The 27,999-nt window shown below is 41.9% G+C and overlaps 1 protein-coding gene across 1 annotated transcript in view; it reads right to left on the bottom strand.

The window, feature by feature from the left end:
* The window catches only part of LOC134874670 (glutamate receptor ionotropic, kainate 5-like), a 290,705-nt gene that overhangs the window by 100,787 nt on the left and 161,919 nt on the right, over positions 1–27,999 (bottom strand). The window contains exon 2 of the mRNA XM_063898761.1: positions 24,383–24,541. Coding sequence (XP_063754831.1) covers positions 24,383–24,491 — 109 coding nt within the window. The 5' untranslated portion in view covers positions 24,492–24,541. The remainder of the gene's footprint in view (positions 1–24,382; positions 24,542–27,999) is intronic.

Raw genomic sequence — 27,999 nt, 5'->3', positions numbered from 1 at the left:
GCGTGAGATGGGCCGGAGAATCGGAGCTGCAGTCGCTTTACCGCACCGTTGTGACGAAAATATAGCTGAGCCAGAAGGCAAAGCTCTCTGTCTACCGAGCCATCTTCGTTCCTACCCTCACCTATGGTCATGAAGGATGGGTCATGACCGAAAGAACGAGATCGCGGATACAAGCGGCCGAAATGGGATTTCTCAGCAGGGTGGCTGGCATCTCCCTTAGGGATAAGGTGAGAAGTTCAGTCATCCGGGAGGGACTCGGAGTAGAACCGCTGCTCCTTCGCGTTGAAAAGAGCAAGTTGAGGTGGTTCGGGCACCTAGTGAGGATGCCACCTGGGCGCCTCCCTAGGGAGGTGTTCCAGGCACGTCCAGCTGGGAAGAGACCGAGGGGTAGACTTAGGACCAGGTGGAGGGATTATATCTCTTCGCTGGCCTGGGAGCGCTTTGGAATCCCCCAGTCAGAGCTGGTTGATGTGGCCAGGGAAAGAGAAGTTTGGGGCTTCCTGCTGGAGCTGTTACCTCCGCGACCCTGACAGATAAGCAGGAGAAGATGGATGGCTAATAAAAGACTAATCTAAGAAAAGGGGTCACATTTCCTGTCAAGTTTGTTTTTTATAAATAGCGGTATTTAAAAGCACTTAGACCACACAACATATACTTTTTCACACACTGATGTCAGGCCCATGCTGCTCATTAATCAATAATCCATTCTTTTGAACACACTCACACAAAGATGGCAATTCCTTCAGGAGCAAGTTCACATTGAGTATGTTGCTCAAGGAAAGAAGTAAAAGGTCTTTGTTTTGTATTGCCAATGTTTCTTTGTCCAATTGGTGGAAAAGATAATACTTGTTGAAGACCAAACAGAAAGGTAAAGCTCAGTATTTTCCCAGAATGCCTGGAGCTCAGAGGGAGGGGAGATCAGATAAGGAGTCTACTTCAGGAGCCTCATAAGTGTTCAGATACCATCTTTGTTTACACCGTATCTGGTTCTGTGGGTCACTGCCACCACAAACACACAGGCAGGTCAACAAGGCTGGCAAGTGAGGAGAGGGAGTAGTAATCCCAGAGGGTCCACCTCCATCTCTTTTTTTTCAGACACAAAATGGAACAAAACATCCATCCAGGAAGATCTGATAAGAAGAAGCGGCTTGAATTAATCTCCACCCAGTCCTAATAAGTACTTTTCTAGGAAATGAAAGATTCCTTCAGGCCAGTGTTGTCTGGGTTTCCACTGCGGTCTGGAGACCCTATCAAGAGTAGACTCATCAGTGTGCTGACATATGGAAATGTGAGGGTTGTTTGACATGCCAGTCCTAAAGCATCTCGCCAGCAGCTGGGAAGAGGCGTTCAAAGGATAAACCGACCACGTAACTAGGGAATTAAAATGGATATTTCATTGCTTGAAAACATTTAAAACTAATTCATTTACAGTGCCCTCCAGAATTATTGGTACCCCTTTCGTAAAAATGAGCAAAAAAAGTTGAAAAAAATGTCTTTATTGTTTTTCCTCATTATATTTAATTCAAATAGTTAACTAAAATCTGACCTTTTTACTGAAGTAAAATTATTTTAAAAATAATAATAATGTTGACTTTAAATAAATATTTTTTCCAAAACATGTGTGCCAAAATTATTGGCACCCCTTCATTTAATATGTTATGCAGCCTCATTTAGCCAGGATTACAGCTCTGAGTGTCCTCCTGTAATGCCTGATGAGGTTGGTGAACACATGGCACGGGAGCTGAGACCATTCTTCCATACAGAATGTCTCCAGATCCTTCAGATTCCGAGGTTGACACTTGTGGACTCTCCTCTTCAGCTCCTCCCACACATTTTCAATTGTATTTAGGTATGGGGACTGTGATGGCCATGGCAAAGTCTTTATTCTGAGGTCAGTAAGCCATTTTTGGTATGATTTTGAGTTGTGCTTCAGATTGTTGTCCTGCTGGAAGGTCCAACCATGGCCCATCTTAAGCTTCCGAGCAGAGGCTGTCAGGTTTTCATTTAATATCTGCTGGTATTTGATAGAGTCCATGATACCATGTATCCTAACAAGATGTCCAGGGCCTTTGGAAGAAAAACAGTCCAACAACATCAAAGATCCCCCACCACACTTCACAGTGGGTATGAGGTGCTTTCCTGTTTGGCTATCTTTCTGTCTACGCCAAACCCACTTTTGACGTTTGTTGTCAAAAGGCTCTATTTTGGTCTCATCTGACCATATACAGTAACCCTGTCCCATTCGAAGTCCCAGTTACGTTTGGCAAACTGTAGACGCTTTAGTTTGTTGATATTTGAAAGCAATGGTTTTCCCCTGGCAACCCTCCCAAACAACTTGTGGTGATGTAGGTGGCGTCTGACGGTCGTTATGGAGACTTTCTGACCCCAAGACTCAACTGACCTCTGCAACTCTCCAGTTGTGATCCTTGGCGATACTTTTTCGAGTCGAACCATCCTCCTCACGGTGTGTGGTGTCAATGTACACACACATTCTTTTCCAGGCTGATTCTTAACATCTCCTGTTGCTTGATGCTTCTTAATTATTGCTCTGATAGTGGAAATGGGCATTTTCAACTGTTTCAAGATTTTCTTATATCCATTTCCTAATTTGTGCAGCTCAACAATTTTTTTTTCATAGATCATCACTGTGTTCTCTGGTCTTTCCCATAGTGATCAATGACAAAGGGAATTTAGGCCTGTGTCACCTCATATTTATACCCCAGTGAAACAGGAAGTCATGGTTGACCTCTTAAGAGTTCCTAATCAGCAGGTGAACCTAAAAATGTAAGTTATGGCTGGAAATATACTTCAGTTAGATCTTAATCAAATGATTTTCTAGGGGTGCCAATAATTGTGGCACACATGCTTTGGAGAGAGATATTTATTTGAAGTCAACATTTTATTTTATTTAAACAATTGTATTTCAGTGAAAAGGTTAGATTTTAATATTTATAATATTATAGATAGTTAATATTTTGAATGAAATATTATGAAGAAGACAATAAAGACAGTTTTTGCATCTTGTTTTGCTTATTTTTACTAAAAGGGTGCCAATAATTCTGGAGGGCACTGTAACTATAAAGAGATTTTAACCTGGCTTCAAAATTCACAGGACTGACGGCCAAGCTGATCTCAATATCCCACCAACGGTATCTGATCCAGATAGAGGTAGATTAAAAATTAACGTAGATTTTGTTCTGTGGATAGCCAGAACTGTCCTTCTGCATGCCCCACCCATAAGATCCTGAACTTTGACAATAGTACTCCCTCTTGATCAGAGACTTTGGAGGTCAAATATTTTCTTATCGTACAATAAAAGTAATGATCCGGGACTTGTTGTTTTAGTTTGCAATACTTGTGTTCCTGTGTTTCCATTCTTATTGAATCTCTTGACAGGCCTGTTAAGCAACTCTGAGCTATCGAACAAGTTTCACAAAAATATAGTGCTGGGCAACAATCAACATCTTTAATTAATCGCACTGTTATGCCCCAAATTCAATAATGTATTCAAAAGTAGTGTATTGTGCACCTTATAGTACTAAGTACTGCTATATGAACAAAAGTGTAATAACATTTGGTTACCGGCGTACGGTGCAGGTGCCCCAGCCAGTTGCGCCACAGCCGGGGCCAGCAGTTAATATATTTAATGTAAATCTCAACATCAACATTAATTAGTGTAATCAAATCAAATATAAAAGCAACGCTGTTTGCCACCACCAGGGCATTAACGTTTATCTAGTTATAGAAAAACCAGTGACCCTCAGAGTCCAGGGATAAGAAAATTAAACTCTGCAGAGGTTACAAATAACTGGTTCTATCAGCTCTGCCGTCTGGAAGAGATTTAAACGTCACATATTAAACTGTATTTCAACATTACATTATAGGTCTCAGATTTATTCAAAACATTTCTCTGAAGTTTTTTGCTCAAAACACCAAACAGATAATGAATTATAGCATCCCATAAATCCTTCTGTTTCAGCCCTGTTCCTGAAGTGCTGATTCTGTGACTGTAGCTTTAAATGCTAATAAGCTGCTGCTGACCACGCCCCTCTGGCTCTCCAGCCCCGCACCCGAGAAGCTCCATAATGTCCCTAACGGTGAACACTGCAGAAGAGAAGCATTTCACAATGTCCACTGCCAGACTTTGTAGCCCAATACAGCACAGCGTCTTCTTATTCATCCTGCTGAAACTGGGGGCCAAAAATACACAGACACACAGAGGAGCTACAGCAGGGGATTCAGGTAAGAGGGTGGGTGGGGAATTACCGTGGTTGGTTTGTTGCTAATGGCGTACAGGACCTACCTCCATGGGTGCGGTCGAATTGTCAAAAAATCAGCTCCTATGGTTTACTCCTATCTACTATTCGTTGTTCTCTGTGTGAAACGTCACGGGGTTAAGGAATAGTGGATAGGAGAATTCAAAAGGACTTAGGAAAAGAGACTGCGGTGCTTTGACTGACTGCACTTACACTAACCCACATATTTATGATGAAGGACATTATTAATGTGCGTCTGCTGTGGGGGACTACAGTTTCTATAAAGCAGACTACTGAAACCGCATCTACTCTGCACCGTGCTCTCTGATGGTGTTCTTCAAAAAGTCAGTGCTGAGCTTCAGTCAGCAATGTTCAAAACAACAGCAAACACCAGAAACCTAGGTGTGGTCATGGACTCTGACCTGAATTTCAACAGTCACATTAAAACAGTTCCTACGGCCGCCGACTATCACCTGAAGAACATATCTAGGATTAAAGGACTAATGTCAGAGCAGGATCTAGAAAAACTTGTCCATGCTTTTATCTTCAGTAGACTGGACTACTGTAACGGTGTCTTTACAGGTCTCACTAAGAAATCTGCAGCTGATTCAGAACGCTGCGGCTCGAGTCCTCACTAACACTGAGAGAGTGAATCACATCAGTCCAGTTCTGAAGTCTTTACACTGAGAGAGTGGATCACATCAGTCCAGTTCTGAGGTCTTTACACTGAGAGAGTGGATCACATCACTCCAGTCCTGACGTCTTTACACTGAGAGAGTGGATCACATCACTCCAGTTCTGAAGTCTTTACACTGAGAGAGTGGATCACATCAGTCCAGTTCTGAAGTCTTTACACTGAGAGAGTGGATCACATCACTCCAGTTCTGAAATCTTTACACTGAGAGAGTGGATCACATCACTCCAGTTCTGAAGTTTTTATACTGAGAGAGTGGATCACATCAGTCCAGTTCTGAAGTCTTTACACTGAGAGAGTGGATCACATCACTCCAGTTCTGAAGTCTTTACACTGAGAGAGTGGATCACATCAGTCCAGTTCTGAAGTCTTTACACTGAGAGAGTGGATCACATCAGTCCAGTTCTGAAGTCTTTACACTGAGAGAGTGGATCACATCAGTCCAGTTCTGAGGTCTTTACATTGAGAGAGTGGATCACATCACTCCAGTTCTGAAGTCTTTACACTGAGAGAGTGGATCACATCAGTCCAGTTCTGAGGTCTTTACACTGAGAGAGTGGATCACATCACTCCAGTCCTGACGTCTTTACACTGAGAGAGTGGATCACATCAGTCCAGTTCTGAAGTCTTTACACTGAGAGAGTGGATCACATCAGTCCAGTTCTGAAATATTTGCACTGAGAGAGTGGATCACATCACTCCAGTTCTGAAGTCTTTACACTGAGAGAGTGGATCACATCACTCCAGTTCTGAAGTCTTTACACTGAGAGAGTGGATCACATCACTCCAGTTCTGAAGTCTTTACACTGAGAGAGTGGATCACATCAGTCCAGTTCTGAGGTCTTTACACTGAGAGAGTGGATCACATCAGTCCAGTTCTGAAGTCTTTACACTGAGAGAGTGGATCACATCAGTCCAGTTCTGAACTCTTTACACTGAGAGAGTGGATCACATCAGTCCAGTTCTGAGGTCTTTACACTGAGAGAGTGGATCACATCAGTCCAGTTCTGAAGTCTTTACACTGAGAGAGTGGATCACATCAGTCCAGTTCTGAACTCTTTACACTGAGAGAGTGGATCACATCAGTCCAGTTCTGAAGTCTTTACACTGAGAGAGTGGATCACATCACTCCAGATCTGAAGTCTTTACACTGAGAGAGTGGATCACATCAGTCCAGTTCTGAAGTCTTTACACTGAGAGAGTGGATCACATCACTCCAGTTCTGAAGTCTTTACACTGAGAGAGTGGATCACATCACTCCAGTTCTGAAGTCTTTACACTGAGAGAGTGGATCACATCACTCCAGTTCTGAAGTCTTTACACTGAGAGAGTGGATCACATCACTCCAGTTCTGAAGTCTTTACACTGAGAGAGTGGATCACATCAGTCCAGTTCTGAAGTCTTTACACTGAGAGAGTGGATCACATCACTCCAGTTCTGAAGTCTTTACACTGAGAGAGTGGATCACATCAGTCCAGTTCTGAAGTCTTTACACTGAGAGAGTGGATCACATCAGTCTAGTTCTGAAGTCTTTACACTGAGAGAGTGGATCACATCAGTCCAGTTCTGACGGTATACGGGGCTTCATAAGCATCGTAACTTTCATCATGCGCATTTCTCATCAGGATCGGTTGTTTCCGTGAACGGACGAATGTTGTGTAATGGCAAATGTTGTGGCCGCAAGGCATTCCTTTCGTAAAGGAAGGTCCAGTGTTTCCTAAGATAAAGGAGGTCATAAAGCAGGGGTGGGCAATTAATTTATACAAGGGGCCACATGAGAAACCTGAACTGTGTTGGAGGGCCAAACCAAGATAACTTGAACTTAATTCTGCTCAATATTCCTTTTCTCCCATTTTAAAAGGCAGTAAATTATATATTTTGATTAGCTGCTACTGGTTATCAGAAGAATAAGGATATTCTGTAAATATTTAGATAAATTATTGAAATTGTGGTTTAGGTCAAATAGGAAAATACTCCTTTTTTTTCAGTTCATTTTATTGTTCAGTGAGAGAAGTCCAGTCTGGCTTGGGCTTGAACAAGTGCATTGAAATCTGGCTGAATGTCTGAGGTGGATATGTGAAGGACAGCTGAGAGGTGATCATCAGTGATAGACAAACTGTATCTGGATTTGTCACTGAGAATGTCTGTTCACATGTGTAGGTAGTAGAGGACTAGAATCTTCTGAGCATGCCTCCTCAGGTGTGGAAAGTTCCCCTCTTTGAGAGAAGAGTAAAAATCCAGCAGTGAGACTGACTTAAAGTGCTCTGCCAGAAGTGTGTCAGACTACAGGTCAATGAGATCCATCTGAACATCACTAGGTGCATTATCCACACTGCAGGTGAAGGGAGAAGAAACCACGTGCTTGTCAGTCTTAACTGTTTTGAAGTCTTGAAATCGCCTTGAAACCTCACCATGCAGTGCTTCTAACATGGAACAGTACCTGTGGAGGTGATCAACTGATGGTGCGGCTTCCTTCAGGGTTGGCTGGGTGAGAATGTTGTGCTTCATTTGGCTTGAGAGAAGCTGCAACTTTCTCATGAAAGCCGTACATGTCATGCACAAAAGGCCCTTGCATTGCAGTTTTACATTTAGTTCATTCATTAGTGATGTCACATCAACAGCAAAACCAAGGTCTACCAGCCAGTCTGCATCTGAAAGCTGTAGGATGTCATTTCCTTTCTTCACACAGAACTCCTGAATCTCCTCTCTCAGGTCCCAGACATTTCTCAGCACTTTGCCCAGGCTGAGCCACCTGACAGCTGTGTGGTAGCTTATGTCACAATGCTCAGTCTCCTTTTCCTCCAAAAGTGAAACAAACTGTCTGTGATTCAATGCTCTTGCCCTGATGAAGTTAACTATTTTAGTTACAAAGTCAGCAACATGGTTCATTTTTAATACTGACTTACACAACACCTCCTGATGTATAATACAATGCAAAAATGTCAATTTCTGCTCGAGGTTCATTTCTGTCACTTTATCCTGCATTCTCTTCAGAAGTCCAACATTTTTCCCTGTCAGATTTGGACAACCATCCGTTGTCACACCAGCCAACCTTTCCCATTTTCCCAACAACCAGAGTCCCAATTTGTCCAAACATGCATTTACCTCCGTGAACAAATCACTCCCAGTTGTTGTTCCCTTCATTGACTGCATGGCTGCCAGCTCCTCCGTAATTTTAAAGTCTGCAGTTATCCCACGTAAGAAGACGAGAAGCTGGGCAGTGTCACGTACATCGCAGCTCTCATCCAAAGCCAGAGAAAAATAGTCAGTTGACCGCTCTGTTCTTAAGCTGAAGCTCCAGATTTCCTGGGATGTCCTCAACCCTCCTCGTTACAGTGCGCAGAGAGAGGGGCACGGACCCAAATGCGCCCTTTTTCACCAGGCATATTAGTGCTGCAGAGTCCACCAAACACTCCTTAATAAACTCTCCGTCAGAAAACGGCTTACTTTTTCTGCTGATTTTGTGGGATATGACTTAACTTGTCCTGACAGCCGCATCTCTGGGAGTTTTGTAAAAAGTTCTTTTTGGTTTTGCAGTTTAGCTAGCAAAGCATCCGACTCCCTGGCGCGCTCTTCATCAGACAAGTTCTTGTATCAATCCTCGTGTTTGGTCATGTAGTGGCGATTCAAATTGTAATCCTTTAACACAGCGACCTGTGTACCACAGACTAAGCACACCGCTTTACCGTTGACTTCTGTAAATAAATATTTAGCAGTCCAGTTCTTGTTTTTTTTTGGCGTGAGCTGACATTTTGAGGGCTAGCTGGCCAGTATCACTTGTCTCTATTCACGCACGTCATGGATGTATAATACGCACATGCGGCAAATGTTTTTCAAAATAAAAGCAACACACTTTTATAGCATGAACGGCATAAACATTTTTTCATTCATGTTCTGATTGACCTCACGCGGGCCTGACAGGGACGCCCAAAGGGCCAGATGTGGCCTGCGGGCCGTGAGATGCCCAGGTCTGTATATAAAGGAAGTTTCAGAGCTCCTTTCCTATCATTTTGAATGGGCCCTCAGCAAATAAAAAAAGGTAAATTGAAATAAGGCCCACAAATGAAACTTGTGCTCTTCTTATATTGTACTTCTCAAATATATATATATACATATACAGTAAACTGCATGTATTCATGTGTTAAAAAGCCCAAATTTCAAATAAATTCAGTCAATTAAAGTTGAAAACTTTTCTATAAATCTAGGTTGATAAGAAAAAAGGCCAATAACTTACATAAAAAGCTTGAAATAGACCCTTTTTAAGGCAATATACCTCACCTCTAGTGAGGGGCCCAGCCCTTCGTATGTTTATCTGTATGTGGACCTCAGTGAAAAAAGTTTGGACACCCCTGATCTAGATAATTCATACAGCTCTTATCATGGCTGACACTGAGGTTCTTCCGGGTCATTCCACTCCATTAGGAACCTTCTTAAGATATACTGACAATTCCATAGAAACCCATGTTTCTGTCCCCACCAGTTCTTCTCTGTTTCGGTTCATGTGAGCGCTGCAGCAGTCTTAGTCCCGCCCCAAATGCTCTCATTGGTTGAGACGCGTGATGACACCTACCCTAAGCCAATACTGATCAACATCCCATCCCTCCTGTCACCCATGGTTTGTCTGTATGTGTATTCAGAGCCTGTGAGCAGCAGACTTTCAAATAATAGTATTAATAAAAGAAACTGTTAATTGTTGAAGTTAATTAAAGAATGCGTTAATGCCATAACAAAGCATTTACTTGCCCAGCCCTTCTAAAGTGTAATATCAAATGATGATATCATCTGGTATTTATGTAAATATGTTGTTGACTCAACCTGAGACACAAAGACAAACCTCCTTTAAGCAGATGGAGCTATGCATACTTGATATCCTTTGACTCCTGGAGGAAGTTTAGTTTTTTTGGTAGATTTGAAAGTCTGGACTCTGGGGCCATGGAGAGGTCGACAGATTCAATGAGACAAGCCACGACAGAGGACTAAACATCACTACATTCTGTAGGTGTGAATGTGGAATCACAGTTCTGGAGTGCTCTGGTGCCAGGGGTCCTTTAAGACGCAGGAAGTACACCACTGTGCTCACATCGTGCACCTACACTATACATGTTGTGTCAGTGTTTTAAAGAATCTGTGGTATTTTTTCGGAGATGGCTACACTGACAACATAACAGCTGGAAGTGAAGAACATTGTAGCGTTTAAATGTTGTTGCAGCTAAAACACAGAGGCAGAGCTTGGAGACCTTTCTGTCTTTCCTTGCATAAAATAAGTATACATTTTTTGTATTGTTGCAGGTATGTGTGTTGGCGTGGACAACAGCCATGTGCAAATCACCTTAAAATATTATTGGCTTTCTCAATCATTTCCCCAGTGCCACACATACCATAACACAGTTCCTACCAATAGTCTGTAGCCTGAATTGAAGCTGCATGCCAAGTTCTTTAACTTGCATCCCTGCTTCCCTCCCTTGCATCTTAGTCCCCAGTGCAGGATGCTTGGAGAGACGCAAGGAAACCACGCGAAGAGAGAGAGGGCGGAAGGAAATGTTTTTTAAGAGCAATGAGACGTCACATTAAGCGACGTCTGTTTGTGACCACAGTGGCTGCTGATCACTGATTGGCTGTCAGTCACTTTAACAGCTGCAGAGACTTCTGATGGAGTTTGTGTATGCAGACATGTTTGCTGTTCTACTACCAATACACAGTTAACCCTGCCAGAGCAGCAGTGTGTTGCTGTCCCACACACACCTGCACATTAATAACACCCTGCAGGTATTTTCTGTACTGTATGTTCTTGCACGGTGCCACAATTGAAAGCTTTTTCTCTCATACAGGGTCAATGACAGTTTATGTGGAATAGACTTCCCCTGAACACTCGGCAGTCAGGATCAGGAGGAGTTTTAAAGATCTTACAGGCTCATGGTTTGGTCAGATAAACAGTTATAGTATGCCAGGCAGCTCCTGGTGTTTAACTGTGTTTGGTATTAGACCTTTATCTTTTTAAATGATGAACCCCGCCAATGGCCGCCAGTTATTTCTGTTACTTTTATGTTTTTTATAATTATGAATACAAATCAATCAGTTATATCCACTGTAATATATAATGTTGATCCAAAGGTGGTTCCCCTAGATGTTGCTTAATATTAACTAAATCATACAAATTAGTATAAATAAGATATGTATTATATGTGTATATAATATAATAGAATAGATTTTTATAATTTTGTCATAATGAATATATACTTTTAATACTTATAAATGTAGATTTAGATTTGAATACCTCCTTGGTATTGACGTTCATTATCAACGACATTTGTTAATAAGCATTTTGTTCAAACCAGAACCCCAACGGAGATAACACACAGGGGGGTAAAAATCCTTTCTGCCTGGAAAGACAACCCCCCTTCAGGTGCAATCACTTCCCATTCATCAGCTGCATGTGCTGCTCCCCTCCCTTTGTTCTGTGTCCTCCCTGACGTGTGCCTCCTGCCAGGTGATTTACATCTGTAGCGTCTGATTTACCTTATTGTCACACGCTATCTGTTCAGAGGCTGTGATTTACTGTTAATGACTTTGTCCTCCTATCACAGCGCTAAAACAATAACACACACACACACACACACACACACACACACACACACACACACACACACACACACACACACACACACACACACACACACACACACACACACACACACACACACACACAGTCCTCCGAATCTGCCTTTGAAAGGGATCTGCTCTGCATAAGGAACCTGCTTACTGCCTCTTTGTGCTCGCATCATTAGGGCCACTTCAGTGCTTTTCCTGAACAAGTAAGTGTACCTTCGAGCCGGAAATAATAAAATGACATGAATATGGATACCTTTACCAGGCTATCAGGCCTGTACCAAGAAACCAGTTCAACCTACCCTGGATGTCTATGTTTTATCTGGCCTAACAAATGGGGTCCTGCTATCACTTTACAAAGCCATCAGTGAGCAACAGACAGCACTCCAAGACGGCCTTCTCATCGCAGCTGGATACTTCAACCACGCTAACTTAAAAACTGTTCTGCCTAAAATATACCAGCATGTAATTTTCCAACCAGGGAAAACCACACTTTAGACCTAGTCTACACGACCATCAAGGGAGCATACAAGGCGTCCCCCCTCCCCCACATTGGCCTCTCTGACCACCTTACTGTCCTGCTGAAACCGGCCTACAGAGCAAGGGTAAAGGTTGCCAAATCGGTTTCAAAACAGGTACGGGTGTGGACAGAGTACTGCTGCACTTCAAGACTGCTTTGATTCGACAGACTGGGACATGGTCAAGCAGGCAGCAACTTACAACCATCACACTAACATACAAGAATACACAGAGACAGTCACAGGCTACATCACCAAGTGCATTGATGATGTAACCACCACCAGAGCCATCACCATCCGAGCCAACCAGAAGCCATGGCTGACAGGGGAGGTCCGCACGCTGCTCAAGGCCCGCGACACCGCCTTCAGAGCTGGAGACCCAGCTGGGCTGAGAGCAGCCAGGGCTGACCTGTGCCGTGGCATCAGGAAAGCTAAACTTCTGTACACCAGGAAAATCACAGGACATTTCAAAGACAGCGGGGACTCACGGAGCCTGTGGCAGGGTATTAGGACCATAACGGACTACAAACTACCACCGCAGACCTGTGACAGTCACACCTCCCTGCTTAACAACCTTCTTTGCACACTTCGAAGCACAGAACAACCCCCCCCCCCCCCCCCCCCCCACCGCAGACAACCAGGCTCTGTGTCTGTCCCCAGCCAGTGTGAACACTGCTGAGGATTAATACCAGCAAGGCTGCGGGACCTGACAACATTCCTGGTCGAGTGCTGAGAGACTGCACAGAGGAGCTCACGGATGTCCTCACAGACATCTTTAACACCTCCCTGAGCCAGGCTGTTGTTCCCACGTGCTTCAAGGAAACCACCATATTTCCTGTGCCGAAGAAGTCATCTCCAGCCTGCTTCAACGACTACCGCCCCGTCGCACTGACTTTGACCATCATGAAATGCTTCGAAAGACTGGTCATGAAGCAGATCAAATCCACTCTTCCTCCCTCCCTGGACCCGTTTCAGTTTGCCTACCGAGCTAAACGGTCCACAGAGGATGCAATCACCTCCACTCTACACCCAGCGCACACACACCTGGACACTAAGAACTCCTACGTCAGAATGCTATTCATAGACTTCAGCTCGGCATTCAACACCATCATCCCCCAGCAGCTTGTGTGTAAACTTACAGACCTGGGCCTCAGCCCCTCTCTCTGCAACTGGTTGCTGGACTTCCTCACAGAGAGACCACAAGCTGTCCAGGTCAACAACAACATATCGAACACACTAACACTGAGCACGGGGCCCATGGGGCCATGCTCTCATTTTACCGAGGCGCCACTGAGAGCATCCTCAGCAGCTGCATCCCGCTGTGGTTTGGAAGCTGCACCGCCTCCAACCGCAAGAGCCTGCAGCGCATCGTGAACTCTGCCCAGAGGATCATCGGGGTCTCACTCCCTACATTACAGGCCATCTACAGGACCCGACTCATCCACAAAGCACTCTGCATTGCGGGGGACCCCACCCACCCCTCCAACAGCATCTTCAGCCTCCTGCCTTCAGGGAAAAGGTTCCGCAGCCTCCGCTCGAGCTCCACCAGGCTGAGGAACAGCTTCTTCCACCAGGCGGTCAGGATGCTGAACTCTCTCTCTCCCTCCCTCTCTCCTCTCACTCTCTCGCTCTCTCTCTATCCTCCGTCCCTCCCTCAATCCTCTCTTTCCCTCCCTGTCTCTCTGTCCTCCCTCTCTCCTCTCGCTCCCCCTCTCTCCATCCCTCCCTCTCTCCCCTTCTCTCATCTCCCTCTACCCCCGCTCCCATCTCTCCCCTGACCTCTCCGCCCTCCGTCCCACCATAATTCTTTCAGTCTTCATAGGCCAATGATGTGCCCATGGCTAACGGCTGGAAATCTTGCGACTGCAGACTGACCCAGCCAAAAGGTCAGCAAAACAGCTAATCTTAGGGACAGAATCCCCTAATATTCAACATGGACAGCACAGGTCTCTGCAACCATGTAACTGAACTCAAATTTCAGCCACAGCAACAACGTGTGGGCCATAGGTAATCAGATGCTGCCTGACTACAGCAACAGGTTAACTGCCTCCTGAATCATCAGAGCTGAAACAGGTTCAGGTGACAATCCAGAAAATAATTTTCCTGTCAGATTTTTGCTTCTTATGGTCTGATTGAATCCCACTCTGCTTTCCTGTCCACTCCAGTGGGGTCCTGTCTATGTCTTCCAGGAATACTCTCTCTGTGTCCGTCTTCCAATAGGGTCCCCTTTTCTGGTTTACTTTCATCCTCGAGTGCGGTCCTGTCTCCATCTTTGTATTCCACTAAGTCCATGGCTGTTCCTGTGTTCCTCTTCCAGTGGAATCTTCTACTAATTGTTTGTTTCATAAATTGTCTGTATTTATATTGTAATAGTAGAATTAAAAAAAAGAAAAAAAAGAATCTCATCTCCTTCTTCGTTCTCCAGTGGGGTCCCATCTCCGTGGTCATTCCATCTAAACCTTCTCCTAGTTGTTTTCCCGCTCCTCGACCGGAGATGCGTTGCCATCTGGTCATCTTCCGGTCTTCAGTTAACTGTTCCGCTGAAGGTTGAGGGAATTTGAAACCCTCAACCATTGGGGTACATAGCTTTCAACATGTCTGACTGTAATCCTGTCCCCCAAAATATGATTTTCATGGGGCTGCCGGACGCCTACCTTCCTCAACGCACGTTGAACTAAATAGGAAGAGAAGATGTCTCCATGGTAGAACTCTGTCGATAATCTCTGGGAGCATAGTTCTAAGGCCACTTGGTCTACAAGGATAGTTTCAAAGCATCCAAATACCTTTAATAAGGCGTGCGGATGTGTGAGGTCAAAAACTTTTTGTGCCTCACTTCCCATCTTCTGACTGAAGGAGCGTCATTTTGTACTAGGGTCTGCTTTAAGGTATCAAACTAAGTCATAAAGAAAAATAAACATAAACTTTGTGCAGTCCGGAAAAATGGATACATATAAATCTATCAGAAAATGGTATTATTATCACTCATTTCAAATTCAAAGAGTATACACATTCTTGCAAACATCAATATTAACCATAAATAATAATTATCCCAAAAGGCTCCTACAGTGGGTACGTTTCATCAAACCTCATCTTCCGAGATTGGTTGTCAGAAGAACCAGGCTCCAGTGTGAGGATATGGATCCTGGTTCTCTCTGACCTGTTGGACAGTGACTCACAGTCAGCCAGGATTGATTGGACAAGTCTGAATTTCAAAGTCAAGACTTACTTTTACCTCGATCCAACCCTTACATTATCTATAAGAGGATACAGAAACTTGTATTGATTAAAACCACATATATATATTAGTGAAGGTTGTTGAAAATCTCCAGAGAGACAAGATGACTTCACCTGAGGCAGGGGGGGTTAACAGATGCTGCCCCTTCATCCGAGGCTGTGTACACTGCTCTTCTCCCTTCGTCTCCCTTTATTGACCTCCGTCAGGATGAAAGCATTGATTCACTATTATCATTCATGTTTTAATTGAACTTATATCACATATTATCTGTATAGGTGTTTGATTGGCTGTTTAAGATGTTTTATTCTGCTATTGGGTGTTTCCTACCCTGTTGTGTATTATATAGTTGTTGTACATCTACTGTAAATCAGGGGTGTCCAAACTACAGCCTGGGGGCCAACTGCGGCCCGTTATCCTTTTAAAATTGGCCCGCATCTATTTCAAAAAGTATCATGGAATATAGCCCACACCTAAAACTTGTGATTCTCTTATATTGTACTTCTTAAAAACATATATTACACAGTAGTATTCATGTGTTTATAAGCCCAATTTTTTTACATTTTCATATTCAGAAATTGTGAATTTGACTGAATTCACAAATTTCAAATCAAGTTGAAACATAACAAATCTTACTTGATAAAAAGGCAAGATCACTTATTTCCATAACAAGCTGGAAATATACCCTTCATATAGGCTTCTGTTTCAAGGAAGCAGCTGCCAACATAATAAATGAACCCCATGGAGAGCTGGGATGAAGTCTGTTTTTTTCTTAAAGCATATTCAATTATCAAGCATTAATAAACTACATTTGATTCATTTTGCTATCTTATAAATTAACTTACAGTATGAGGCAATATACCCCCACTTCTAGTGAGGGGCCCATACCTCCGTAAATCATTTTCTGTATGCGGCCCTAAATGATCCCTCCAGAGGGAGTCTTGAATATTAAACAATGAATAAATAAAGTTGCTCTATTTATAGTCACCGCCTCTGATTTAATCTGGGTCGCTTCTCAGCGTGAAACAGGTAATCTGATTGTTAGACCTGTGATTGATAATTACACCTGTGTCATTGTTGTTTAAAATAAGTGCCGGTTACACGTTCACCTTTAGAGGGTTCGTTTCCAAGAGCAAGAGAACTCAGCCGTCTGAGGACGTGTGTTGTGCAGATTCTGTCATGTTGAATTTCACTTCACTGGAAACAGATTTGCTCCTTTGATACAGAAATGTTACCAAAAAACTATTGCTACAAAAGCGGCATTTGCTGATCAAAATCCTAAATTCAACGATTCAAAATTCCATCCTTTCACTTCACTGTGGGACCGTATGGGAGAGAGCTTACTTCCAGCATTTCTAGTCGTTTTCTGGTTGACTTTTTAGACTGATCCCAGAGTCCCTCACCAGGAGATCTGTGAAGGTCAGCTTTGACCCCTCAAAGACTTCCATTGGATCAGATCGGAAATGAGTCCAGATTTGGCCCGGAACCAAGGCAAATCCCGCCATTGAATCAGGACTGAGCCGTGGGATGTTTCCATATACAGTGGCAAGAAAAAGTATGTGAAGCCATTGGAATTCTTGGTGTTTTGATCATTGTGACAAGTACAGACACATGTTCTTAAGCTAATAATACAAGCAATTATCATATTTCATGTCTTTTTTGAACCCACACAATAAACATCCGAAGCCGGTGGAAAAGTAAGTGAACTCTTTGACTTAATAACTGGTAAAACCTCCTTCTGCAGCAATAACATTAAACAAACACTCTGATAACTCTGGATCAGACTTGTAATATGTTCAGGAGGAGCTTTGGACCGTTCGTCCTCACAGAACTGCTTCAGCTCAGCCATATTCTCAGAATGTCTGGGGTCTCTCTTGAGGTCATTCCACGGCTTCTCTATTGGGTTAAGGTCTGGGCACTGACGGACCCGCTCTAAAAGGCAGATACTCGCTGGTCTAAGCCAATCTGTATTGCATTTACTTCAGTGTTTAGGGTCATTGTTTGACCTCATTGATCCTCCTGCATTGGCCTTTGGAGTCAGCTTTGCTGGGTGACCACCTCTAGGGAGCCACTGTACTAAGTTGTCTCCTTTCATGGAAAATGAGTCTATATATGGACTGATAAACAACCTAACTTATTTAGATTACTTTGTAACCCTTTCCAGCTTTATGCAGATCCACAGTTGTTGCTCATAGGTCTTCTGAGATGAGGGTTCACATCAGTAGGTGCTTCTTGTATAGCAAAATGTTTAATGTTTTAAAAAGAGTCAGTCAGAATAGTTCGAACACCACCTATTAACTTGTTTGAATAATTAAAACGAGGTTTAATATCTCCTAAATCAACAGTTTTTGTTTAAGTCTCGAGGTTCACATACTGTTTCAATATGGATAAGAACAGAACAATAATGTGTGTTGTATTAGATAAAACAGATTGCATTAGTTCATTATTGTAAATGAAGTGAAGATCAGACCATATTTTCTATCAAATGTTTACATAAAAGCAGGTTAGTCCAAAGGTTTGCTTACCTTTTATTGACACTGTACACTGAGGATAATCCCTGTTAGTGTGAAATACTTGGCAATAACCCTGATTCTGATTCTGAAAGCCATTGACTGAAACTATAAAAATAGCTTCAAACAAAATGATAGTCACATTTCAAAAGAGCATCTGAATCATCCATCCCAACCTCCCCCCTAGCAGTACTGCTGCTGCCAGTGTTCCACCATGACCTGAGTCCTTGAATGAAAAGCTCTCCCCCACAGTCCTTTTTATTTCTCAGCTATTGATTCATGAACATAGACAACTTGTTTATAGCACAGTGTGTTGTGGTGTGACTGAATTATATTTTTATTTCACCTGGAGAGTGAAAGCAGCTGAAAGGTAACATTCCTGCTCCTGAGTGCAGTCAAAGAGTGTGCCGGCTGAATTCAGACAAACATTGACAGAATATCTTTTCATCTGTCGTTTCAGTTTACAAAAGAAATAACAACCCAGAAACAGAAATAGATTTGACCTTAACTTAACTATATTTTATTAAACATTTAAAAGAATACTTTGAAAAGAGTCAAACCAGATACCCTGCTAAAGGTCTCTTTGGGTGAGTGAGTTTGTTAAAGTATTCGTGGATCCACTGCGACTCAACGTGTCATTGCCTTCAGGACCCTGCTGGCCAGACGTTCCACACTCCTCGAATAGATACACATGATAAGGTGGATACTAGGGGTGTAACGGTATTCGTATCTGTCCCGAACCGTCACAGTTCGGACGTCACGGTTCGGGTGTCAAGGTTCGGTACATACAGTAACACGACGAATTTGCCTTTTTTACGAGTGGGAAAAAAGTCTGTCACTCAGGGTGGTATCCATTACACTATAATCCAGGGTGCGGTATTGTGCTTAAAAGCTGTTTGCCAGACGCCCTTAAACAACAAATGAAGAACAAGAAGAAAACACAACAAAACGAACAAAATACAAGAAGTAGAAACGTTAGTATGGCGAGTTCAAATAACACACAGGAGCTTCTGTGAAATCAGCTGTGTGGGAACATTTCGGGTTCCCTGTGCAATACAACAACGATGGAGTGTGAGTGGTGGATCGGACGAGGACGGTGTGTTTGACAACGGTGCTAATGTCCTTTAACAGACACATTTTTCTGTAAAAAATAAAAACAAGTCTTGGTGGACTAGGTGCCAACGGGACATACAGTATACTGCGATGATAAGGGCTAGTTTAGATTTAAATAAAATGTTTGTCTAAACCTTAAAACTAAACATTTCTATTGAAGCTGTTAGCTTTTAAATATTAATAACAAAGCTTTACTAAGGTTTTACTGCTCGCACAAACTATCCAAGTGAAGGAATTCAATATATTTGAATGGAATTACTTTCCAACAAACTGTCATCCGTAACTGTTCCTGTTTTTATTTTAATCTCTGAGTCTGGAGTCTGAGTCTACTGACCTGTGTGACTAAGTGCTGCACAGTGGGGTAAATGCTCTGTATTTCAGTTCATGTTACCGTATCTGTTTGGACATCCTCTTTTGGTTTCAGGAGGAATATATCCATAGATTGCTTTTATGAGCCTGGAACCTCATTTACGAGTTTTGCGTAGTGTTGCTCAAATCGTATTCACCTCCAAACACAATTGGAAATAAATTCTGGCAAATCAGACAAAAACTCTCTAGGAATCACACCTGTAAGTTCAAATGTTCTTAGTTAATTGATGGACATCTGACACAGGTAATAGTTCTCTCTTTCTAAACAGCTTTGGATAAAAGCCAAGTTTCAAACGGGCGACTGTCAATCAAAAGAAACACCTGGTCACCCTTTAGTGCCGTGCCCTTTGGGATGAACTGGTTCTGCAGCTTCTTGTGTTTTGAAGTCAGTCGAAACATGGTTAGCATCATCAAGCTTTATGAGTGCAAAATCTCTCCAAAGTCCCGGCCACATTAACGTGTCTGCTGCAGGTTTGCTGAACGCTTTGGAAGCAAGGCAGAGCTCAGGATGGACCTCACCATATACCAGGGCTGTGTAACTATTATCAGGGGGCCACGTTTTCTGAAAAGCTAAGGCCCCGGGGTTAAACATTTTCCTGAGCTATGTCCTCGGGGGTGGGAGATTGTTCTCTTACTCTTTGTCTGTTATGACTGCAGACTTTTATTCTGCTGGAGACTGTGAAATGAAATATAGCAACCTGTGTTCATGTCTTCAATTTGCTCTTTGTCCTGTCAAATTAAAATTGTCTTCTTAAACAGTTATTCCAACTCAGGCACCCCCAGGCATCGCTAGTGCAACAAATGTTGACCCGCCGTTGAAAATAGTCCCTAATAAATGTCCTTCTTCGATAAAAAAATGCAGTGAGCAGCATTTTTCAAGGGAAATTCCCAATGAAATGAACAACTATACATTTGTGACATGTTTAAAATAATAATAAAATAAAAAGGAATGTGTCCAGTAGGAACGAATGGGCTGGAACTGAGAGCAGCAGACAGAATACAGAGACAACCTAACACACTGTTGGTCTGGGTCTGCAGCAAGGGATTTTATACAAGACAAAATATAGAATAAAATCATCCGCTTACTGTTATATTACAATTATTTTGGCCTTTGTAAATAAAACGTCTCCTCTATAATTACATTTGTGATCACAAGATGAAGGGTGTGTGTGTGTGTGTGTGTGTGTGCGTGCACGCATGTGTGTGTGTGTGTGTGTGTGTGTGTGTGTGTGTGTGTGTGTGTGTGTGTGTGTGTGTGTGTGTGTGTGTGTGTGTGTGTGTGTGTGTGTGTGTGTGCCTGCACGCATGTGTGTGTGTGTGTGTGTGTGTGGGGGGGGGGAGCACTCAGCTGTTATTAATGAGAGCGTAAAAGGTGAGCCATTACACAGTGCCAGATGACCCGGTTTCCATGGTAGCTCGGTGTGCATGTAAGAGCACACCCACTCCCTGATCCACTTTCTGCGGATGTTCCTTCCCGCTAACAGGCTTCACACAAATACCCTTCTGTACATGTGTGTTGACTTATTTACAGTATGTACGTTGATAAAGGCTTCCAGTCTGTCTGTGTACCTTCAGGCACTCAGTTTATTATATTTTAACGAAAGCGAGGCGCTGCTAAAACATGGTGACATGTAACAGACAGGGTTTTGTTCGTCTGATGACCAGTGTTTGGTGTAAAGTGTTACAAAAGTAACGGAGTTACAGTAATGTATTACTTTTAGCTGTCTCGCAAGTATTATAACACATTACTAATTAAATGTTGGTAATATAATGCCCGTCACAACACACTTGAACCCAAATTTAAGTGGTGTTTTGTTTTTTAAGAATTCACCAACATGCATGCCTCTTGAACCCCGAGAACTTGAGAGACTCGTGTCAGAGCGTTGAAGATATGCAGTCTCTGTCCTCTGTGGAATCGTCGTCTTTTAGAAAGCTTGTCAGCAAAATCCCCGTTACACACCAATGACAAGGTGAGCTAATGCTGCCATAGAGACTCGTTCATATACATATACTGGGCCACTTTTGCGGTTATTTTGATGAAAGTAACTCAAAAGTAGGTTAACGCTTCAGAGACAGTAATAATGTAATGTATCTTATAGCTTAAAGAAAGACAGTAACAAGTAATAGATTACATTGTGCAAATAACTTGCCCAACACTGCTGATGACTGCTTGCTCACATCTAGCTTCCAGTGAGGATTTCCAGTAAGACCTCTTCTATATTTCTGGTGTCAACAATGGATTGGAACGCTACTAAAATACTTATAACTACTACAAATGTTTTCAAGGAAAGAGAAAATGAGGTGTTTTATCAATTACAATTATTGCATCTAAGTTACCTGTAGGATGAAAACAAGTGGGTTTCAAGTCCAAGATTTGAGGTCCAAAAAGAGTCCAAATCAAGACCAATAAACTCCAATCAAATTCAAAGTTAACACCAAGGATTATATAATCCCATTTCAAGTCAGGACCAATGACCAATGTCCTTGACCTGGAACTATCTATTTCATGAACCAAAGAAACCCCGCTGGTAAGGCTTTTAGGTAGGTCTGGGCGTCCTCTGTCCCCTGTACTAAAAATAATAAGAAATTGGATGCCCTACTTTTAGGCAAGACGCCCTTAAGACGCCCTAATTCTTTCCTCTGCTGTTTTCCCCGGTAACTTCGCTGAATGTGATCAAAATTCGCCGACTCAAACCGAAATCTCGCGTAAAGCTCACATCTCGCGAGTGACTTCGCGGCGAGTCGCGAGACTCGCATTGCATTGGTCGATTTTCCGTGACGCGGCGTGGACAGGCGATGTATTGGTGGAATATCTGATATCTCTTTAACCTTTTTCGCGGGAAGAAAGTGCAGGTAAGCTTGAAACTTTTAACAACCTTTACAAACATGACAGAAAGCCTGATAACTATAGGAGCACTTCGGAGTTTTTCTGGCTTCTTTGGTGTCAATAACTGTCGATGAACCGGGGGAAAAACAACAACAAAAACGTCAGGACTATGCGATCGGCGAGAACTGTAGTGGGGAGGGGGGCGCATGAGGAGATCAAAATGTGTATGGTTCCTTTGAATAATAAGGAGCCTTTACTTTTAAAAGATCGATAAATGGATGTTTGTGGAGAACAGTTTACTTAATTCCCACTATTGACATATTTACAGTTGATAATGTCCTTTATAGTATTTGATTGGTTTGATTTGATATGAAGGCTAGATGAAAATTCTTTCTTCAAGTTACTGTGAAAGATGAGGAAAAGAGGAAGGACACAGACAACGATCTCCAGCTTCTTCCAGCAGAGTAGTCGTGTAAGAATTGTTTTCTGGTGTGAATGTTCAAAGGTGTGAAAGGTCAGAAAACCATCACAAACACACAGCTAATACAGCTGTATGCTACGTGTCTTGCATAAATATATGATATAGATTAACAACATTGAATAAGTAGACATACAAGATGTATGTGACAATTTGAGTTTCAATTACACTCACTGTTCTTTGTATTAACTTATATTTTATATATCAATCAGTGTAATTATAATATTACCAAACAATTATCTGGTCTTCCCCCCCTCCCCCGACACACACACATACCTCCTCCCAGCCTCAGCACAAAAATAATGTTATAACAAAGACAAAAACGTGGCTGTATTCCACAAAATGTTCACCTCAAAATGCAGGAAATAGTGTTTCAGAGAGTTATGAATTTCAAAATGTTTCGGGGGGGGTGCCCCCGGGCCCCCCTACAATACAATACTCGTTGCTCGGTTGCTCGCGTGTTGCTAGGCCATTGAAAAAAAATTGGACAGCCCTGTAAAAAAATCCTAGCTAAAAGCCTGCCGCTGGTATCAGTCAGAGAGGGGTCTCAAGGATTCACATGGATAGAAATGATGCTTTAAAATCAATTTCCTGTCAAGAGCCTGGAGTTATCCAGGACAGTGTCTATTGAACAATGCTGGACTTTAGCATGTCAGATATCATTTGTTGTACTATAACTGTGGCATGTCATGTTTTGTGTCATTATTTTGTGCATGCTGTCCTTTGCCTCATTTATTTTCGTATTATTAATGACCCAGTCTTGTATCAGAAACGTTGTATTTTGTTGTTTTGTCTGCCTCCTAAGAAAACACTATAAAATAAAATACTGAAAACATTAAAGCCTTGGTTAGCATGCCTACACAACAAATTCACTTCTCACAGATGTACTAAGATCAATGGTCATGGGGTCACTAAAGTTATTGAAATATATCCTATGGGGACCATGAATGTCTTTACCACGTTTAATATGGAACTATATCAGGGTCAAAAGTTTGATCATTCAAATAAAATACAATTTATTTGAAAGTTCAAGTTTTTATCCTGAACTTTGAAAGATTCCATGATGTATTCAAAATAAATGTAAGTATTTCAAATCATTTTTAAGGTTGAATATTATTTTTTATTCAGTTCAGCAATTTTTTAGAATTTTCTTTTTTTTTCTTCATATTTCACATATTTACATATTTGAATCCTTTGTTTTCAATTGCAGATTTTACGTTTTTGGATTCAAAAACAATTCTTTTTTCAGTTTCAACATTTGTTTTTTGAGGTTTCACTTTTTTTTCACTTTCAGATCGTTTTTCACTTTCAGATCTTTTTCGCCTTCAGACTCAAGGCACTGATGTTGGTTGTGGGGCGGGGCTTACCAAAGAGTAGCTTGGCACCCTTTGTGATGTTGCCTTGGTGGATGTTAGGTACCATGAGAAATATAACTTAACACTTTCTATACATAATAGTCCCATGATTAGTGGTAAAGAGAACTTTAGTTTAAAAGTGTAGTTCTTCCAGGAAATGTCAAGATATTTCATTATGGAACAAAGACTACTCGGTGGTGAGCACACATGCTTCCAGCTGCAGGGTCACAGGGTTGAATCCAGGTAGCATCATATTCTCACTTAGAATAACTCTTATTATCAGGAACAATACTGATCTTACTTCCTTAGTTTCACGCATTGTTTATTTAGTAAATTAACTGAGATTAGGAAGTTTAACCTGCAGCAGTTTGATCTGTGTAGGACAGCGATTGTGTGACTGAGAGGTGAAGCTGACAGTACTCACCCATCCGGACGGCAGAGAGGGAGTTGGCCTGGCTGAAGAAGAGCGGTGCCATGGTCAGCAGCAGGGCGGGGATGTAAATCGACAGCAGCAGTGCTGGCAGAGCCGGCATCTTCCACTGCTCCTCATGGAGAATGGTCTGCTGGCTGCCTGTACCGCCACCTGCAGGACAGGAGGACATGTTAGCATATGATAATCTCCTACAAAGACTGATGCAGCGTTGACGTCTTTATAAAGGAAGGGAAGCAAAAAAAGTTAGCGAGGGCTGCAAGGACAAAAAGCTATGGGATATTCCAAGTGATTTTGGAAGATTGCAGAAAATGATATCTGTGGTAAACACTGGTTTATATGACTAACAACAGGATATTCTTCATAAAATAACACCACTCTGTGATCTTTGTAGTGTAAATGCAGTAGACACTGGTAAAAAATAAGCTATAAACAAACTACATCATGATTACATGACTGCACACCACCGCTAAGCTAAAGTGGCTCATATTTAATGTGAGGACTTTTATTGGTCTAATTTGGTTTTTAATGCAAATCCACTATTTTTATGTCTCATAGGAGCTTCAAACCTTCACCGTTCACGAGCAAAAACAAAACTTGAAAATCCCTAAAGCTTGTGTTAACAACAGATCATGATTTATAAGTCAAGTATTATACTGTATTTCAACAATTTATAATAGGTCTCAGATATATATCAAAAAACTTGTGTCTCAAGGTTTTTGCTGAAAATACCCACAGTTCAACCATTGTAGCATCCCATAAACCCCTCTGTTTCAGTCCTGTTCCAAAAGTGCTGATTCTGTGACTGTAGCTTTAAATGCTAATGAGCTGCTGCTGACCACGCCCCTTTGCGGACGTGTGTGTAGGAGGGGATTCAAGTAAGAGGGTGGGTGGGCATACGGTGGTTGGTTGTTGCTAATAACATACAACCCACACATTGCGACAAAGATTAATTTTACTTCACATGAAGCGAAACTTTGACTGGCTTTCACATACTTGGATCAGGAGGGAAAGAGACCCCCTTTTTTGCTGACACTGTCTGAGTCTCTTAACACACAGGGGAGACATACATATGTATTAAAAACCTTAAAAAGTGCATTTTGCATAATAGGGGACCTTTAAGGCGTCATTCAAAAAGCATTGTGTTACCGGTGTCAGGATTGGGAACAATGACCAGAAGTCACACACATTACCAGAAGTCACACACATTAGTGTATCAAAATTTCTGTTCTTTACTCACGGTCTGCAAATACAGTATATGTCCCCAACAACATAATTATGTTTCTGTTGCCCAAACGCGTAGCACATATCAAATCAAGTAAAACAATAAAAATAGAAATAAGCCAAACTTCAATACACGTGTAATATTCTCCTACAACATTTCTCAGAAGCACATATTAAATTAAAAAACAAAGGGCTTTATATCATGCATAATGACAGTGTACTGCTAACCAGCTACAACATCATAGAATATATCAGGCTAACGGCTAAGTCACACTAGCATCGCGAGCTAGGCCACATGCTAGCATGCTAACCAGAGTTGGTGAATCTAATTGCTCTCATTGTATTTAATTGCTAATTAACCATGTTGAGTTTTCCTTTCCTTTTTCTATGTTGATCCACATCACTTTTATAACTCTTCCTGATTATATAACCATTTTAAACAGTTTACCAACCTGTGAACAATGACCAGAAGTCACACACATTAGTGTATCAAATGTTCTGGTCTTACTTCTTTATGTTTTACCCTAACCAGAACATCAGACCTCAAGCCAATGTCCATGTAGAGCACCATCTACACTAGAGGTTAAACTGTACAACAGCACACAAATTATATTTCACCAGATGGGATCATTTAAGTGTAATGAAGCTTGAGGGACATGAAATTGTAAATGAAATAACAAAAATGTAGGGGCGTCTGCTTTTAACTAATGCATTACATGCCTCCTATTATACAGTCCGGTACAATTTCTTTTGAGAGGAGAAAAAACAGAAATCTTAAAAACAAACTCATTTCCAGCTCTCAGGACTCATTCCTTAACCACTCTATTAACAAAGTATGCCTTGATTTTAAAGACTGAAGTTACCAGTTACCACACATTGTGGAGAGGATCATTCATTTTATTACCAGCTCAACACACGTAACTCTCGCTGCCGACAGTCAACATGCAGCAGACACACACCGTGAATTCACAACATTATCACTGATTTGAATGCTTTGATCAATGCCTCAAAGCAACAATGCAGCGGTTACCTGTTACCAAGTCAACAATTAGCCTTTATTAGCTGTAATCACATAATAGGACATATAATCACATTTATACACAAACAGAAGTCGTGATAAAAAGCTTCGTGGCAACAGTATCATCACTTCAGTGACTAAAGTCAAAGTTGCCAGGCAGAGCAGGCCGCCCTCGCAAATAGAATAAATAAATCCTTGAATATCTTTTCCTTGAATCTGAACAACTAAATAGGTAATTAACAGTACAGGTGATGACAGAGAGCAGCACTGGTTTAACCCACTGAAAGTCTCCAGTTCTACCCGAATACATGTTGCTTTGTTAAATAGAACAAAAATGAAGTGATTAGGAATTTGTTCTGTTGTTCAGGTGTTTCAGAGGGGATTAAGATGTTGATTGTTTTTCTAAATTAGCTGGCTTAGTGTTGATGTAGTCTGAGAGAAAGCAACAAAGGGATACAAAATGTGACGATAACAGGGAGCAGCATGTGAGAGAAGACAGACAGGAGAGGGAAAGAGAGCCAGACAGAGGAGAAAATATGGAGAAGGCTTAAAGGATCTATTGGAGAACTAAAGTGTGTGTCAGATGAAGATGCATCACATGTTGCAGAGGGAGATTATCAATGCAGGAAAAATGAGTCCAAATGTGCTCAGTTGATTGGACAGAAGATTTGTTTCATTAGCTTGTGTGTTTGTGTGTGTGTGTGTGTGTGTGTGTGTGTGTGTGTGTGTGTGTGTGTGTGTGTGTGTGTGTGTGTGTGTGTGTGTGTGTGTGTGCCTTTGTATTTTCTCAGTGCAACAACACAGCAAGCTCAGAGCCCTGAAGAACATCTCACAGTGTTCAATCACATCATGCAACGGCTCCATCTCTGTGTGGACAGTTGAATTATGTCGTGTTGAGTTATGATAATAGCCCCTCCCCCCTGACAACATGTCCTGATTTGTTTTGCTCTCTAAATGTTTATCGCCGACCTGCTGATGAAGCATCCGTCATGAACTAAATTAGATTTAGAAATGGAATTTAAATTGGCTTGACTGGATCAGAACAAGCTTGATGACAGATGCAAACCGTAGACAAGGGAAGATAATAGGAATAAAGATAATGATCATAACGAAGATGTACTCTATATGATTTTAAGATGAATTAATGACAGCAATAATACATTTAGATTATTATCAATTTATATTGTTGTATTCCAAAACTGAATGATTTGTCTTCCAAAATGTTAAATGTGCTGCTGTCATGATCCTTGTTTTGTGTCTGTTTCCTGTTTTTATTTTGAAATGTTTTCCCCTCTTGTGTCATGTTAAGCTTCACTTCCTGTTTGTGTTTCCATCCTGTGCCTGATTGTGTCATTGTGTTCACCTGTTG

The sequence above is a fragment of the Eleginops maclovinus genome, chromosome 13, assembly GCF_036324505.1.
Source record: "Eleginops maclovinus isolate JMC-PN-2008 ecotype Puerto Natales chromosome 13, JC_Emac_rtc_rv5, whole genome shotgun sequence".
Lineage (NCBI taxonomy): Eukaryota > Metazoa > Chordata > Actinopteri > Perciformes > Eleginopidae > Eleginops > Eleginops maclovinus.
Note: the sequence above shows the minus strand (reverse complement) of the source record. Positions and strands in the feature narration are given on the sequence as shown.